This window comes from Hyperolius riggenbachi, chromosome 1 (genome assembly GCF_040937935.1).
Source record: "Hyperolius riggenbachi isolate aHypRig1 chromosome 1, aHypRig1.pri, whole genome shotgun sequence".
Lineage (NCBI taxonomy): Eukaryota > Metazoa > Chordata > Amphibia > Anura > Hyperoliidae > Hyperolius > Hyperolius riggenbachi.
Genome location: NC_090646.1, coordinates 130453058 through 130471596, shown reverse-complemented (window position 1 = coordinate 130471596; position 18539 = coordinate 130453058). Strand labels below are relative to the sequence as shown.

General features: G+C 44.2%; 1 protein-coding gene across 9 annotated transcripts in view; it reads left to right on the top strand.

Annotated features, from left to right (window-relative positions):
* The window catches only part of FRYL (FRY like transcription coactivator), a 456322-nt gene that overhangs the window by 226789 nt on the left and 210994 nt on the right, over positions 1–18539 (top strand). For all 9 annotated transcript variants that reach the window (XM_068278548.1, XM_068278549.1, XM_068278550.1 and 6 more), the window contains one exon: positions 10938–11137. In XM_068278548.1, the coding sequence (XP_068134649.1) occupies positions 10938–11137 (200 nt within the window). The remainder of the gene's footprint in view (positions 1–10937; positions 11138–18539) is intronic.

The following is an 18539-nucleotide window of genomic DNA, read 5'->3' as shown; positions in this document are numbered from 1 at the left end:
CTCTGATCTATAGTCTGGAGACTTCTTAGTAAGTCAGTCCTGTAGTAACCCAGAGAGCGCGTTCTTGTAGGTCAGGCGTGTCCAAAGTCCAGCCCAGGGGGCCAAATGCGCCCCCCCCCCCCCCAAGCCTTCTCTGGTGGCCCCTGAAGCTCTCTACAGTTGTTAATTCCATGCGGCCATACCTGAAGTTCCACATGCAGAAGCCACCTTGTATCGCCACTCTGTCACCCCCTTTGGGGGGAAAGGGTGGTCCATTCTAAACTGTACATAGATTTATCAAAATCAGTGCAAGGTGAACTGGAGCAAATTTGTGTGTAACAGATGCAGCAGTGTAGCAGCTCTCAGAGCAAACCAATTAAAGTTTTTGATCTAGGCATAGGCTGTTTTTTTTTTGTATCAGTTCTGATTTTGTTTTCCTTGCATCATTTTTTTACTGTGTGACCCTGCTTATCTATCCTTACTTTTTCTATCGTGGTACAAACTGCCCATTAGAGCATCCTTATTTATCTGGCCTGTATGCCTGAAAAATAAGAGCCATGGTTACCTCACCTAAATGAATGAAGTCATGTTCCAGGTTGAGCCTACCCATAATTATTAAATATCCTGAATAATAATAATAATAATGATAATAATAAAGTCTAAATCTGTTGGCCACTGGATGGTCACAGACTGTAGGTAGACATTCTCTCCAGTGTAAGGAATGGAGAGGGAGTTGTCTCAGCACTTCACTTGTACTTCTTGCCCTCTTGTGGCTGGGAGGTTCTGGGGCCTTTTTATAAAGAAGCCATGACCTGCTAACAGACCAACACTTCTTGATGTTGTTTATGGTGTAAGGCAGTGCTCTTACGATTATTAATGATAATTGTGCCCTAAAGTAGGTTTAGGATGCATTGAACAAGGAAATTGGGTTAATGTGTCAGTCTGTGACTTGTTGTCATGGCTGCTTATGAACAATATTATGGGTCTGAATTGTGTAGAAAGTCTTGAGATAAAAATACTACTTGGTGGCAAATGAGGTCCCAAATTTTGTACAGACAATAGCAAGCTAAACAGAATGACACATTGGCAGCACAGTGAACACTGCATAGTGCTTTGTTTGTTTGTTCTCCGTCCATGGCTTTTCTATGTGGGAAATCTATCATCAAGCGCCAGAGTGGTGCAAAAGGAAGCATCTCCAATAACGGCATTGTTTTCCAGCTCACATAAATCCTGCATAATGTAGCTAATTGTGAAATCAGGAAAATGGTGGGAAAAACAGGAATGCACCTTACATAACATTCCTCGTTCTCCATCGCTTTGCCTGTGGTCAGGACCCCCATGGAGCATTGTGCAACAATCAAAATTTCCATCTGGAAAACTCTGTTAGCTCCTCTGAGAGCTTTAAAATTTAGTGGTGGACTGAGAGACTCCTCCACTAAGTTTTAAAGTTGGCCACTGAGCACATTCCGACTGCATTTTAGTGTAGCCAAATGGCAGTGTTTGTAACCAGATGCGTGTCAGCGTTTGTCATGCGGTGCAGTTACTCAGCAGCAAAAAAATAAATAAATAAAAAATAAACACATCATGTTGCATCTGAGCAACTGATGCCTCTCCACTGCCCACACCGAGCACTAGCAAGTGCCCAGCCGGGGAATGCACCATCTGTAGCCTCAGGTGTGAAAGAGGCCTAAGCATGCTCAGTGCATGCAGGGTGCTACTGCTTGGCCAATGCACAGACCATAGGAATACCATTTTCCAAATTTGACCAAAATAAATGGCTCCTTTATGACCAGCAACTTGTTAAATCTGTTGAGATGTTTCCTTATACTGTAACCAGGCCCAGATTTACATCACAGGAGCCTATAGGCACATATGTCTTGGCACTCTAGACCGAACACTTTCATTCCAGTGCAGGAGACTTGGGTGCAGCAGTGTCAGAAGACTGAGCTGAAGTTACTTATAAAACACTATAATTCGGCCTCCAGCAATTGCTGGAGGCCGAATTATTTCATTCCCCACTATCCATGGCGGCCTGAAGGGGGAATAGTCTTTACTACATCTCGGACTTGTGCAGGATCAGCCATATACTGGCTGTATCCTGCGCTCAAGTCTCCTGCGCCGATTCCTCTGGTACGCCTCTAGACTCCATGAACCTACAAACCCCTGCCTTACCGCACAGCAAGTGTGCTGGCTGTCACTCCCTTACTTCCTTTGCTTGTCATAGGTAGCTACAGGTGCCCCTAAATATTAGGTAGCCAGACATACAAGTAGCTAGAGGTGTCTCCAAGTATTAGGTAGCAAGAGGTGCTCCTGACTTAAAGGGAACATAAACTGAGAGGGATATGGGTGTTTCCTTTTAAACAACACCAGTTGCCTGGCAGCCCAGCTGATCTCTGTGGCTGCAACAGTGGTTGAATCACAGACCTGAAACAAGCATGCAGCTAATCCAGTCTGACTTCAGTCAGAGGACCTGATCTGCATGATTGTTCAGGGGCTGTGGCTAAAAGTATTAGAGACACGGGATCAGCACGAGAGTCAGGCAACTGGTATTATTTTAAACGGAAAAATCCATATCCTTCTCAGTTTAGGTTCCCTTTAAGGGAGATCTGGTAAGTGGAATGCAGAGACCCGGATGAGTAACCGCTCATTTACATTCCACTCGGGACTGCACAGGGAAGGAGGGAGGGAGGCACTTGGGGAGGGGAGTGAGACCGCTTTCCTTCATCAGGCACCTGTAGGCATATGCCTACAGTGCCATATGATAAATCAGGCCCTGATTGTAACCCACATTACAACCGTTGTTTGTTGGGATTCTTCCCCCTTCCCCTATGCGTTCAGTTCAGTACAGGTTTCCAAGCTGAAGCTGACTGGTTGTCATTGTAAATCACCTCTATTCTATCATTAATCTGGCTTTTTATGTATTTATTTTCACATTGTATTTTAGTTTATTCATTAACCTTCTCAATAAAGTAAAGCTGCTCACAAGTAATGAAGAGTAAAGAGTAAGTGGTGATGATACATCTCAAAAGCTGTGACATCAATAAAAATGGCCTGTAAAAAATGTGCAAAACTTGACTTTGCTGAAAGTCAAGAACTAGTTGCTCCCCCAGTGCTATGTAGCGCCGTCATGTGGCCAGGGACTCTGCAGGACCTGTGCAGGTGAATGACCGCTTGCTGTGCCCTCTACTCCACTGGTGGCACCTCATCCGTGATCTTGTGTCCCAGTGGTGGTTCACAAAATGGCTTTGGGGCATAAACTCTTCCATTTATAAGTGTCTATAAATATTGTCAGGAATGTAATGTCTTTTATGTGTTCCACCCAGTTCGGGTTTGCATTAAGCTTCAATATAAAGTCCTTGCACATTGTCGGAATTCAAAAGTCTATTTTCTTTGTCTAAATATTATTTTTGGATGGAGTTCGAAGCACTGAGGTATTCCAAGAAGTTCCATCTTGTCTTATAGAATTTAGTTTTTGCAGTCCTGCTATGTGCTCTTTGAAGTGTGCTGTTATTTCATTTTTATTTGTCTCAGTGACAATAGCCGAGGCCACACTGTGTGCCGTACCCTCACTGCGGGGGACTCTGTGCTGCGCGGACCACTTCCTTTCAGGGGTCAGCTGCCGAACGCTTTGCTGCTTGTCATTCTTCTAGTTCTGTGAGGTGAAGCTGGATGTGGCTGGTTTGTGTTTTGCTGCCCAGAATCAGGTGATTATTGTAGAAAGTTATGTTACAATGGAAATTCCTTCCAGCCCCTCAGTACCTCTGTGTTTAATGAGATTTTAAATGTTTTGTGCTAAAGAATAATGCGCATTTCTCTGCAGTTAGATATGTTTGGAATTTGTTTTAGAATGCCTGAGTTGGACATTGCACAGGGCCGTTATGAAGGTAGTCTCTGAGGAAAACTAAACAACATAGAGGAATACAGTAAGCTGAGTGCTATAAACTGGAACTGAACCTAAACTGTAATGTCTACATTTCTAAACTTCAAACAGCTCTATGTGAAGAAGAAATAAAGGCACAATAGGTCACATAATGTTCTGTCATAATCGCTCCTCCTCAAAGGACACCCGAAGCGAAAATAAACGAATGAAATAAACAATTGTATCAACCATCCTTCTCCTAAAAATTACTTCTTAAGATATTCCACGGTTTTATTTTACGTTTAAATCTACTTTTTAAGTTTTAACGGTTTTATTGTTTTTGCTCAATGACACATTCATTGAAGTACGCCAGAGCTAGAATCTATGAACTATTGACCCTTTTTATCTCTTTCCTGCTCTCAGAAGCCATTTTCTGCTAGGAAAGTGTTTTATAGTTGTAATTTCTTATCAGTGACAGTCACACTGCAGTCACTTCCTGTGTGAGTCAGGACTGAGTCAGCCACTTACATACCTAATATTTAACTCTTTCAGGCAGAGAAAAAAAAAAAAAGGAACACAGCATAGTTATTAGTGTGCACACAAAGGAAATCCCGCTGCAGCAAAGGGTAAGGTGAAAAAATTGAAAATTCTTTATTCCAAATCCAGCATCTCAGCATACAGGTAAAAGGCTCACGCGTATCTGAGCAAGAATGGCTCCTTAATCATAGCTCGTTCGTCACTTCGAGTAGCCTTTAAGGATCTTGGCCTTTTCTTTAGCAGGAAGTCAAAGCTTTTGACGAGGAAAATATTGACGCCCTAGAACATATTTTTCTGTCCTCGGTGGAAAAAATATCTCTTAATGCTAAGGTAACCCCAACTGCCATGCTGGAGCGTGTGGGGAGATTCTGAACCTTTCCTTGTACCTCTTTTACTGCTTTCTCAGTCTCAGTTGGAAAGGTTTTCCTGAGTTGCTTTTTGAGTTGACCTTGTTTGGCAAATTATGGAAAGCTTCCAATCTGCTCCAAATACAGAAATGATAAACCTCACAGAGTTGTAGCCCCTCCTCACTCTGTCTCAAGAGTACAGGAAACTTTTGACTTGAGTTCCTCTATAACAGAGCCAAGATGCCTCTCGTTACCCTTCTTGCGCCATTATGTGGGGTGGGAAGGAAGTGGTTTGTGGCTCAGCATTGCCATTCCCATCTTTTAAATCCGGAGTTTTCCAATCAATGTCTTCCCTACGTGTCCACTTAGAAAAAATATAGAATGACAAGATTAACTGCATGCTTGTTACAGGTGTTTGATTCAGACACTATAAACACTACTGATGCCAGAATTGTCAACAGGGCTGCCAGGCAACTGGTATGGTTTACAAGGAAATAGATATGGCAGGCTCCATAAACCTCTTGCTCCTGGTTCCCTTTAAAGGGAACCTAAACTGAGAAGGATATGGCTTTTTCCTGGTAAAATAATACCAGTTGCCTGACTCTCCTGCTGATCCCGTGTCTCTAATACTTTTAGCCACAGCCCCTGAACAAGCATGCAGATCAGGTGCTCTGACTGAAGTCAGACTGGTTTAGCTGCATGCTTGTTTCAGGTCTGTGATTCAGCCACTACTGCCCCAAAGAGATCAGCAACTGGTATTGTTTATAAGGAAGCATCCAAATGCCTCTCAGTTAAAGTTCCCTTTAATTAAGAAGCTTCTGGTGTTATCAAACTGGGGATAAGGGGAACTTTGTTTTCAGGTGCAATAAATTGCCATGTGTAGTTCATACCCATAAGAAGCAGTTTAAATCGTGCCTCACCTCAAATGTGTGACTTTGTAAAGCTGCTTGGCTTTTTACGCTATTTGAAGTGGAGGCCCCAGGGTCAGGCTGTTACATGCCAGAAATAGCCAGGTGGATACAAGTAGCAGAACTTGTATCAGAAAGCTGATTGGCAGAGTGAATGGAGATACCTGGTGTTGATTGCCACAGACAGGCCACATTCACAGGCTTACCTTTCCACTTTGTTACAAAGGAAGATATGTTTCTTCTTGCTGACCACGTGTGAAAATGCATGGTTTGCTGCTCCCCTCATGTGAGAAAAGCATAGAGGAACGTTAGTAGCTTGCCAGTCATTTGGTGTGGAAGACCTCATGGTGGAGCTTGCAGGCTGGCTGTTGGATGTTCGCATTCTTTCTTTTTTTTTTTTCCAGACTGTGACACTGAATTATATCACATAGCTTGCAGTAATCTCTGGCTGCTCTAGATTGGCCAAGTCAATGTTCAGAGAAGGAATGCTGCTATCTTTTTATCTGGCCAGCCCTCATGTGATCTATTCCCAGAACATTGGAGCAGCTGTTGTGCCACTCACTGAGGGTCTGTTTACACTGGCCCTTCTCCCTGGCACACACGTCATGGAACATTCACCATCTACTTGTTGCAACAGATTTTTGTTTTTTGTTTTCCGCCACCCCCCTTGCATGTAATTGTAGCAATGGAGGTGTAGTTGTATTCTGTATCCATGTATGATCTACCGTATACTGACGTGATGACGGCAGCTCATGTGGCTTTATTTTGCTTTCATGGTAGATAGAGAATCCATCAGAAAGCTGAATTCTGGAAGGAGAAGCATTTGCTGGAAGTTGCTTTTGGCTCCTGAGCGGCATTCGTGCTGCTGGTTAATAATGCAGAACATGTTTCGGCTTCACCATAATTAATGTCATTGGTTCAGTGCTAGCATGCAGTTTGGAAGACTGGATGGCTGCTTCTCGCATGTGTGTGTATTTTGCTTTCTAAACTTCAAACAGCTCTGTGTGAAGAAGAAATAAAGACACAATAGATCACATAATGTTCTGTCACAATCGCTCCTCCTCAAGGATCTTGGGATTTTCTTTCAAAGCTTTATAAGCCATTAAAGTGGACCTAAATTAAAAATACAAGATTTCAGAAATGAAATCTATTTTCTAAATTATAATAATAAATGCAGCCTTTTTTCAGCTGCATGAAAAATATAATTTTTTTTATATTTATTGGAGGAACCTCTCCCTTCCTTTCATATTGCCGGGACAGAATCCGGTATACTGATGGAGTAGATGGTGTCCAGCAAAGGAGGAATTGCTAATGGCTGCCCCCAGTATAACCCTTGTTATGAAAAGAGGAAGGTGAAAAGCATGCACTGAAATGCTCATAGGCTTGAAGGAGTGTTTATTTATCTTTGTATGTCTCAGAGTGGTGCAACTAAATATTTTGAATTAAAAAAATGTTTGGTTTGGGTCCGCTTTAACTAGGAAAGATTTGAAGCCCTATAAAATGTTTCTGTCCTCAGTGGAAAAAAATATCTCTAAGGGCCCATTTCCACTTGAATCATCATCATCATCAATTTTATATATGCAATTGCGATTTTCCATTAATTTTTTAACATTGAAGCATAATCGTGGGTAAAATCTCTCAAACGATTTTTCACTTTACAAAAAATCGAATCGTGATAGTGGAAAATACTTTCCACGATTCATATTTTAGAGTAGCAACCCTAGCGATCCAACAATCTCTTGCGTTTTGCGATTTAAAGCAAATCGCACTCAGTAGAAAAGGGTCCTTAGGTAAATTTGCTACAAATAGCGCTTGTGCTTTAGCGAAAATCGAATTACGATGGTGGAAAATACCTTTTGCGATTCCTATGTTAAAGCAGTAACCCTAGCGATTTAAAAATCACTTGTGATTTGAAGCAAATCGCTCTCAGTGGAAAAGTGCTGTTGCTGAGGTAACCCCAACTGCCAGGGTAGAACATGGTGACAGAGCTCAACAGATTCAGATACAATAAAAAGGTCTGGACTTTTCCTCGTACCTCTTTTACTGCTGTCTCGATCCCTGTTGGAAAAGTTTCCCCGAGTTGCTTTTGAGTTGACCTTGTTCGGTAACTGAGGAAAAGCTCCTCAACTGCTCCAAAGACAGAAATGATAAACCTCGCGGAGTTCAGTAATGCATTAATATTGCCTAATTGAGTTTGTTTCTGTAAGTGGCTACAAGACGGCAGCCACTTTGTTTATGTACAGCAGCACAGCTCTGCCTACACCTCCAAATGTGTTGTCCCTCCTAAGTCAAACCTTACAATTATTAAGGGGCCACAAATATCTGCTGATTTTGTGGCCCCATCAACCATCCAATTCTATAATTTTATTGAATCGTATGAAAATAGGCGCTGCAACAATCATGCCCATGATTCGACCAATTTCAGCTTGAAATTTTGAATCATCGATCAGGCATGCTTGTTGTGGCACCTATTTTTATCCGATTGGGTCAAAGTGTGTGCGTGGCTGTAACAACGCTCAATATGCTACAAACACAGCCGACCCTCTGCTGCTGTATCCCAACCCCCCCTCGCTGCCCATGAAGTGTAAAATCTCACCTGTCCCACTGCTGCAACTTCTAGCCTCATACACTGTCACCCCTGTGTACCACTGGGTATGTGTGCGTGATGTCTACACAAGGTGTGCGCCCCACGTGGTGGCGCACGGAGGAGACAGCGAAGAATATTCAGAGTCATTGCAGTGGGACAGGTGAGATTTTACACTACACGGGCACCCGTGGGGACAGGTGAGCTTTTACACTGCATGGGCACCCGTGGGGACAGGTGAAATTTTACACTGCATGGGCACCCGTGGGGACAGGTGAGATTTTACACTGCACGGGCACCCGTGGGGACAGGTGAACTTTTACACTACACGGGCACCCGTGGGGACAGGTGAGATTTTACACTGCATGGGCACCCGAGGGGACAGGTGAGATTTTACACTGCATGGGCACCCGTGGGGACAGGTGAGATTTTACACTGCATGGGCACCCGAGGGGACAAGTGAGATTTTACACTACACGGGCACCCGTGGGGACAGGTGAGATTTTACACTGCACAGGCACCCGTGGGGACAGGTGAGATGTTACGCTACACGGGCACCCGTGGGGACAGGTGAGATTTTACATGGCACGGGCACCCGTGGGGACAGGTGAGATTTTACACTACACAGGCACCCGAGGGGACAAGTGAGATTTTACACTACACAGGCACCCGTGGGGACAGGTGAGATTTTACACTGCACAGGCACCCGTGGGGACAGGTGAGATTTTACACTACACAGGCACCCGAGGGGACAGGTGAGATTTTACACTACACAGGCAGCGAGGGGACAGGTGAGATTTTACACTACACAGGCACGGAGGGGACAGGTGAGATTTTACACTGCACGGGCACCCGTAGGGACAGGTGAGATTTTACGCTACACGGGCACCCGTGGGGACAGGTGAGATTTTACATTGCACGGGCACCCGTGGGGACAGGTGAGATTTTACATTGCACGGGCACCCGTGGGGACAGGTGAGATTTTACATTGCACGGGCACCCGTGGGGACAGGTGAGATTTTACACTACACAGGCACCCGAGGGGACAAGTGAGATTTTACACTGCACAGGCACCCGAGGGGACAGGTGAGATTTTACACTGCACAGGCACTCGAGGGGACAAGTGAGATTTTACACTGCACAGGCACCCGTGGGGAGAGGTGAGATTTTACACTGCACAGGCACCCGTGGGGAGAGGTGAGATTTTACACTGCACAGGCACCGAGGGGACAGGTGAGATTTTACACTACACAGGCACCCTTGGGGAAATTTACACTTGGGGAGTGACCAGGCAGTTGATAAAGACAGGATGGCTAGGCCAATTCCGAATAGATTTCATGCTGAAATCTATCGAGAATTGATCTGCTGGTCTATGGGCAGGCAACAGCTCTCTCTCCCATCATATTCAGTCAGAGAGAGATCTGCTCTTGGACGATTCAGTTCTGAGTTGTGCTTGGAGAATAAATTCTTTCTAAATCTGACATTGTTAGATGTATGGCCACCTTTACACACCAACGATCATCTTTTTAGTGACCAGTCACAGGAGCTGTACACAGGCTCTCATTGTGCTTCTGCCATCAGATACATTTCCTAGCAACTCACAGCTACCTGTACAGGTCCACAAGCGAGCCACTGGCTCTGTGTGTAGCAAATAATCCCACTCACATAATACCTCCTTTTAATTGCTCCATAGTATTTTCCAGCTGCTGCAAAAGTGATTGAGTGATTATTATACACGAGTAATCACAGCAGTTTAATGTGAGGCACTGAAAATCCTGAAAATGCAACGCATGTGTTTGAAAGAAAACAGCTCCAGTAGTAAAGCTTATTATAAATCCAGTTCATTAGGGCGCATGTATGAAGTAACTCCCATAGCTTCTGTACATAGGCATGCCAATTGCTCCACTTACTCCTCAGTTATGGTGGGAGGAGTTAATGAACCTGTTACAAGATCTCAGTAGAATGTGTGATGGGCTTGTTGAGAAGGGGTAGAAGTAGTGCACTGCATTTATGGAATATTGCCCAGGGCATCAGATTTGCTGTCACTCTGCAGTCCCTGCCGCCGGGTCTCATACAATAGCTGAGTGATGAAAGCTGCACCATCCTTCCGGGTATCACCAGATACTGCCCTGGCATCTTCTACTGGAGGTCTATGAAGCTAATTGGGCTGGAAAGGAAACCTGACCACCCAGCCCAATATCTTGCACCTCCAGGAGGTGTGTACTGAGAAAGGGCAAAAACACATCCTCAAAAAAAAAAGATAAATCTTATAAACTATCAGAAAAAATGTAAAATTTAAATTACACATGTTCACATACATACAAGATGTTAATTGGTCCAAGTGTAAAATGCAGTTTATATTACTTTTTTACTTATTAATCTGATTGCTTCTGAACCTCTTACTCACAGGCTTTAGACTATTAAATCTCCTTATGGGGGTTTCTCTAAATTTATTTTCAACTTTCCAAAGGCATTCTCCTGCAATTACTTGTACAAAGATGTGCCCTGGTCTTCACTGCTTGCTTTGTACACTATTGTGGCACAAATGCACCCTTCATGTGGGAACTTCATTTTACCAGAGTGGTCCTGGCAGTGTAAACTCCAGAAACCAGGAACATTATGGCAAACACAGCCGCTTCACTTAGATGTGTGTACATGTACGGTATACTCTATGTTGTGTGGATTAGTGTGCTATGCTTACCTGTGTGTCCTTTTCTTTGCAGCTTCTGCACCAGCCAGCACTGTAAATAAGAAACGGGTTGCTCCTATCAGCCACTGCACCTTGGAAAGGAGAAGCGTCACAATGTCAAATATTACTATTGACCCAGATGTCAAGCCCGGAGAATATGTCATCAAGAACCTCTTTGCAGAATTCGCTGTACAAGCGGAGAAAAAAATCGAAGTTGTAATGGCTGAACCCCTGGTAAGTGCTCCAAGGGCTTGCATACTTACTTTACTTACTACTATTTTATTTCTGCATGCCTTACCTCATGAGTAGTTACAAGGTCAACCTTGTTGTCATTAACCCCAGATATTTTTCTACTGTGTTCATTGTCGCTAAGTGACTGTGTGATTGTCAATAAAGCTTAGTGACATGCTGCTGTGAATTGCTACATGCATTCGCTAGAATGTTGTCATTTTTTCAGGGGGGCACCTAAAGTGTGTGCAGATATCATCTGACATTGGCAGGCCTTCCCTTCTATTCTGCTGCCCACTATAGTATTTTAAGCTACTGTGGAACTCCCTACTCATACCCCCCTCCTCCCCTGCACATCCTATATACTAACTCAGTGATCTCCAAACTTGGCTCTCCAGCTGTAGAGGAACTGTAAGTCCCACAATGCATTGCAGGAGTCTGACAGCCACAGTCATGATTCATAAAGGCAAATGCATTGTGGGACGTTTAGTTTATTTATTATTTATTTATTGTATTGATAAAGCGTCAACATATTACGCAGCGTTAGTTCCTTAATAGCTGGAGAGCCAAGTTTGCAGATCACTGTACTAACTGAAGGTTGCACATATGCATGGAACATGTGGGGGTGGCTTAGTGTGGACAGCACAGTTGCGGATACTGTACTCGTTAAGGCTGTTGCCTTTGATGTAGGATTTGAGCATTTGACTCAAGTCAGCGCATTAAACAGGCTGCAGCCCTGAAGCGCTTTGTGTCTGCCTGGAGAAAATAAATTATATTCTTTGTCTTATTTGTGGGCGGTGGCTTAGTGCAGCGGGTTGTGGTGTGCGCACTCAGCTGCAGGTGCGTCTGTACATAATTAGCTATGCACAGACGCACCTGTGGGCAGTGACTTCGTTTGGACAGCTTAGTTGTGCGGTGCACAATACTTTCAAGAATCGGAAGTTTCATGGTAGGTCAGAATGTAGATCATGAAAGAGAGCCAAGCAGCTCATCTCCACACTGTGAGTGAACCATTACCCATAGTGAAAGATAGTTTCAGGCGATATCTTTCCCCATGTAAATATGTAGCTCATCAGTTTACCTGACGGGTCTCTTTATGGTGTTTATTTATGTTTACTTGTTCTGGGCCTGTGAGTGCTTTATATACTGCTATACCTAGGCCAAATGATTACCTCAATCACTACTTGTCCCATTCACACAACTGCAGTGTCCAGCTACAGTCATGTTGTTCAGGCTGTGAAAATAGAAGACTTGTGCATTGTGGTTAGCTGTGAGTTGCTCAGGGACAGTTGTATATGGTGTAATCAAGACCCATAACCTCCAAGTGGGTGTTTTCTGATATGTATGGTAACATTTTGTAAGAATTTTGCACAGTGACATTTGTAAGATTGGACAACTGGATAATAGAGCGGTCTTGTGCAAATAGTAATTTAAAGCAAACCTGTGAGATAGTCAAGGTAAAAATTAGATACTTCCTTGGTAGAGGGAAGTTTCTGGATCCTGTAGAGCAACCTTTCTCAACCAGGGTTCCTTGAGGACTTTGCAGGCATCCCCTGGCATTTCTACCCTTTCAACTGCCTCCGCTGGCAGGTTGAGAAAAAAAAATTAGGATTGGTCACTAAAGGGTTACTCAAGTCTAAAACAAAAAGCAGTTCAACTTACCTGGGCTTCTTGCAGCCCCCCTGCAGTCATCCTGTGCCTACACCATCCTTCTGAGACCCTCCAACCAGCACGGCAGCAGTTTCCACATGCGCAGTATGGGAAAATTGCTACTGCACATGTGCAGAATGCTCCCGGCAACGGAGGTATGTACAGGGTGCGCGTGGCTTGGGGGTTGCAAGAAGCCAGAGGCAGGTTAAACTGGGTTTTTAATTTTTTAAACTTAAGTAAGCCTTTAATGACCATTCCTAATATAAACTAAATCGCCTCTCCCTCCGTTAATGCAGGAGTTCCCTGAGACAGGGTACAAAGTTTAACCCTCCTGGCGGTAACCCCGACCTACGCTTGGGCTAGCCGCCGCAGAGGATCACATGGCCCCAGGAAAATATTTTTTTTTACTAAAATGTGCTGTAATAGCTAGCACTTGGCTAGCTAACTATGTCCCCCAAGTTTCGCCACTCTTTACCGATTTCCCCCCCCCCCCCCCGATCGCCGCCATAATACATACCCCCCAAGGATCTTGCAATGGCGCAGCCTCTTAATCGGCTCCAGGCTTCACTATGGGGAGGGTCGGGACTGCGCATGACGTCCTGTCTGATCGTCGCCATAGAGGCGAGTGAAGCTGAATGGCGAAGCTGTGGCTCTCGCTGGATTGCTGAGGGGTAAATATTGCCGACGGCGATCGGGGGGTTTAGTTATGTTCAGTGGGGCTTGGGGGACATAGTTAGCTAGCCAAGTGCTAGCTAAAAGATAAAAAACACATTTTATTTTTAAAAAAATCCTCCTGCGGATGCAGCCTCTGAAACTGCGTACCGCCAGGAGGGGTAAGGGTGCTCTAGAGGCTTCCCTCATCCCCTCCACCTCGCTGCTCCAGCACTGGGACCCCTGAAGCTCGGGGCCATACTCCCGTCTGAGAGCGAGCACAGCTGCAGTGCGCAGGTGTAGGATGGCTTGTGCCTGCACAGTAGCATTATGCTGCCGCTCAGGATCGGTGGTAAAAGCTAAGCCTGTTTGACTCCGTGCTTGTGTGCAGACGCCAGCCGTCCAGGGTTGCCACCCTATCCCTTTACATAAATACTGACACATATGAATTATACATGCCTTGTGGCTAGCTAGATGCAGTTTAGGCACTGATTATGTGTGAGTAGCCCCAGAACCTGTATAACTTAGATGTGTCGGTATGTAAAGGGATGAGGTGGCAGCCCTGCAGCCCGTCTGTCCCTGCGCAGTGCAGCCACACCTGTTCTCATATGGGAGTGTAGCCTCTGGGGTCTCAGTGCTGGAATGGTGAGGGGGGCGGGGGAAGCCTCTGGAGGATCCCTTTACCTAGGGTTGTGTCCATTTAGGGTGCTTTTTTCACTACATACACTACTGGACTTTCATGAGACTTATTCACAAAACCAATTCTGTCTGCATTAGAAAAATGCATTATCAGGAACTAAACAAAATAAGACACTTAAAAGGGAACTGTCACTAAAATCTTAAAATTTTAAGCACATACAAATAAGAAGTACATTTCTCCCAGAGTAAAATGAGCCATAAATTACTTACTCCTATGTTGCTGTCACTTACAGTAATCTGACATTACCAACAGGTTTTGGGCTAGTCCATCTTTCCATTGGGGATTCTCAGCATGGGCTTTATTCTTTATAAAGACACTCCCTGAAAAAGATTTATACATTGATGCTGGCCAGCCTCCCTGATCACCGTGCACTTTTTTTGGCAGTTGGACACAGATCCTGCCATTCACTAAGTGCATTTTGAAAATAAATAAATCCCTGTGAACCCCCTATGAGTAGATGGGCTAGTCCAAAACCTGTCGGTTCTGTCATTTCTACTACCTACTGTAAGTGACAGCAACACAGGAGAAAAGTAATTTATGGCTCATTTTACTCTGGAAGAAATGTACTTCTCAATTGTATATGTTAACATATATTTTAAATTTAAAGATTTTCGCAACAGAGGTCCTTTAAGAAAGCTTTACATTCTGTTATTTTAGCTTTTTTTACAGGATAAAATTACTGGTCAATTTAAACAGCCCTTTAATTTTTGTAATAAATAATGGAGTCCCCTGTGCTCAGTCGTAATCTGAATTAGGATATGATAGCTTATACACTAGGGTCAGACATGTTAAAGTGAGCTGTAATTCATTTTACTGGATTATTAAATGCTCATAATGAAGTATGCTCACTGCCAGGCAGACGCTAATCTCTAAAATCTGAAGATCTGAATTGAATCAGCTGTACAAGCGAATGAAATGATTTCCTAGTGAGAAGTTATTAGTTTTGTGCTGCTTGTTTGAATCATCTTGTTATGCAGGCACTCCACTAATTGCATCAACGAATTTGTTATTCAACATTTCATCATTAAGGTCTCCGGCAGACATATAATTCATTGCTAATGGGCAAGTTGGAGTACAAAAGCTTTACCCACTTGATTTTCATGTGGGCCTGAAGCCCACTAGGAATCGCTGCAGTGCTTGAAAATTGCCGCAGTGCTGTGTACAGCAATTCCTAGTGCGATTGTGATCGCGATTCCCCAGCGCTTGGAAGCGCTGTACAGTAAACTGTACTGTACTTAATAAAAAAACAAACAAAAAAACCCCCTGTATTATACTTACCAGGTGTCCAACTTCCATCCGTAGCCCCGCCCCTAAAGGAAGAGTTAATAGGTGCTTCTCTATAGCCAATCAGAGAAATGCCTGTGACTGCTTCCTTTAGGAGCGGGACTATGGACAGAAGCAGGAAATCAAGACACCTGGTTTATATTATAAAGTTTATTTAAAGCGCAATCGGTCAGCCCCCTCAAGAGCTGCAAAATCGCTGTGAGGGCTCAAACCCACTAGCCGCCTTTTCTAAGCGCTAGTGATTTAAAAAAAAACAAAAAACAGTGCTATAGGGGATTTTTATAAAATCACATTGCTCCAGTGGGATCACACCCATAGCATTACATTAGCAAGAGCTCTTCAAATCACAAAGCTCTCAGAAAAGCTCTCCTAGCGGGTTCCAGGGGCAATTGCAATAGGTATTTATGGGAAATGCATCTGCTGGTCCAGAAATTTGCAGCAGGTTGGGACTTTGCATTCTATTTCCCGCAACACAGCAGATGGATCCGTTTTTAAATGCAAGTGGAAGCTGACTCATAGGTCTGCATTGGATCCCTTTGCTCAGTCTTGCTGCACTGTGGAAAATGGTACATGTTCCTTACAAGTGGGAACCAAGCCTTAATCTTTTCGTTATTCATCAGTTGGGACCATTTTTTGTCTCTACTATTTTCACTAGTGTTGCTGCAGTGTGGTTCTCATGTGGATGTCAAATTTTAGCCGTGTTAGTGTCTGGATTCAGCATTGTAAACCATCTGTCATTGGATAACTTAGAGTCAGAGCACTTACATTGTTTTAGCTGTGTTCTAGAAATCCATGAACTACAAGTGTGCCGTAGGCGTAGAGGAACATATTTGAAATGCATAAATCTTTTCAGTGTAAAGGAACTATACTTGCAACGGGTCTCAAAAGTGACCCCCCCCCCCCCCCCCCCTCGGCCTCTTCAGTGCCCCCTAAACAATTAGTAACTGTCTACCTCCACTCATTAATTTACATGTAGTGTCACCGCTTCATACAGCCAGTAGACGGCACTCTTGAGCAGGAAGCAGGCAGATTTTCTATGCTTTTTATTGGAGAGTCTGTCTTTCTATAGCAAATTAGACCCAACAGGCAGAGCAAATAAGTGGCACTTGATTTAAATGAAGCCCTGATTCTTCAGATCACTCAGCCCCTGATTCCTGCAGGTGTAGATGAGATGGGAGCAGGTGTAGGGGGTTAATTCAGTGGTCTGAGAAACTGATCTTAGTACTTATCCTTTCTAGCCCATTACCAGGCACAGACCTGATAGTACCATGTTAGTGTTCAGTGTGACCAAATGTTACATTTTTCACTGTAACATTTGGTTACATTGACTGAGTGACTGAATAGGCGGTAATAATGACAGGCTCAGTATATGAGGCTGCTTTTGCAGTTTGGGTTTTATCAGTAGCAGTAGCTCAGTTTGCAAGAAGCAAGACATATAGAGAACTGCAACCTAAAGGAAAAAGCGTGTGTCCCCAGTTATGTGCTGCATGCTATCCCTATAAATATGCTTTGGGAACAGTGCCGGCTTTACCATAAGGCTCTGTAGGCACATGCCTACAGGCTCTGGATGATGGAAAGGGGGAACCTCCTTCCCTATGCAGAGTCCTGATGAGACTATAAATGAGGCATCCTGCTCTCGGCATTCCACTGACGAGCTCTCCCTTCAGTCAGAGTCACCTCTAGCTACTTAATACTTTGGGCACCTCTAGCTACTTAATAGTGATGGTACTTCTGGCTACCTAATACTAAGAGGCACCTGAAGCACCTCAGGGACACCTGTAGCAACCTTTGATGGGCGGTGGAAGTAAGGGAGAAGTGACAGCTGGAACAGCCAGCACATTTGGGGTGCAGTTTGGAGGGGATTTGTAGGTTCATGGAGGGCGAAGTCAAGGTGGCAGGACTTCTGTGCCCATAGGCTCCTGTGAGGTAAATCCGGGCCTGTTTGGGAGTTTACAGAAAACCTAATTTCTGCTACTGAAAACACTGTACATTATAGGATTAATGATCATTCAGACAGTGGTTTATTTACATCCCCTGCTTTAACAATGATACATAGAGAAGTTTGCTAGCTTTTCTAGAAAGTCTGTTTAAAACGTATGCATATGATTTGTGAAAGATTTTTTTAAGTATAAATTGAGATTCTCCTACTTAGTGTCTAATCCCAATGAGAGTTCTAGAACCGTGATAAATCTGACGTCCATTAATTGAAGGGCCGCTAGACAGATGAAAAGGAACCCCGCGGCCGGGTGCTTACACGAAGCTAGGAACTCATTTCTATCTGGAATGGGGCTTGAATGGTGGAGACATTTGATTTATTTGTTTTTATCATTTAGCTCTTTGCAGCCATTTCAATAGCTAATCCCCAGCAGACGTCCCAGGAGGGTAGAGGATTAGCACTGCAAACAGTTATGTAACTGCAGCAAGTTTATTCTGTCTACATCAAGTTACAAAAGAAAAGATATCCTCAGAATGCTTCTAAATTTGATGCTCTACCTCAAATGAACCATTTTGTTAAAGGGCTATTTAAGTCAACATCAAAATGCTTATTTTTTTTGATGCATGTAAAGAGAATGCAGAGGAGACCAGAGCCGGGACAAGGCCTTCCAGCACCCAAGGCTGAGACACCAAAGTGCGCCCCTCCATCCCTCCCACCCCAGCCATCACACCCTGATTGCTATTAGACTAAGAGGCGCCCCTGGGACCCCACCACCTTAATCTCTAGTTATCTGGTTTACAGTCACTGCCATGTATCTTCTTATTTCTCTCTGCTTCAGACACAATATGGGGATGATAGCTGAGTGAGTTGAGCGCCCCCTCCTACAGTGCGCCCTGAGGCTGGAGCCTCTCTCGCCTCTGCCTCGGCCCGGCCCTGGAGGAGACACATACCTCTGTGTCTGCTCTCTGCTATTCTCCTTCTGTAGACCATAATTCAAGGCAGTAGTTTAGTCAGTTTCCGGGAGTCGGTGGCTGACCCGGAAGTAAAGTGCCTTAGTCTCCTCTGCACCAGAGGCCATAGTGCCCGACGGCCACATAGTTATGCATCTGTTGCGCGCTAGTGGCATGCGCATGCGTTTCCCAGCATGCAGGTGCTCCCTATAATTGTTCGCCCATTGTTCGCCAACT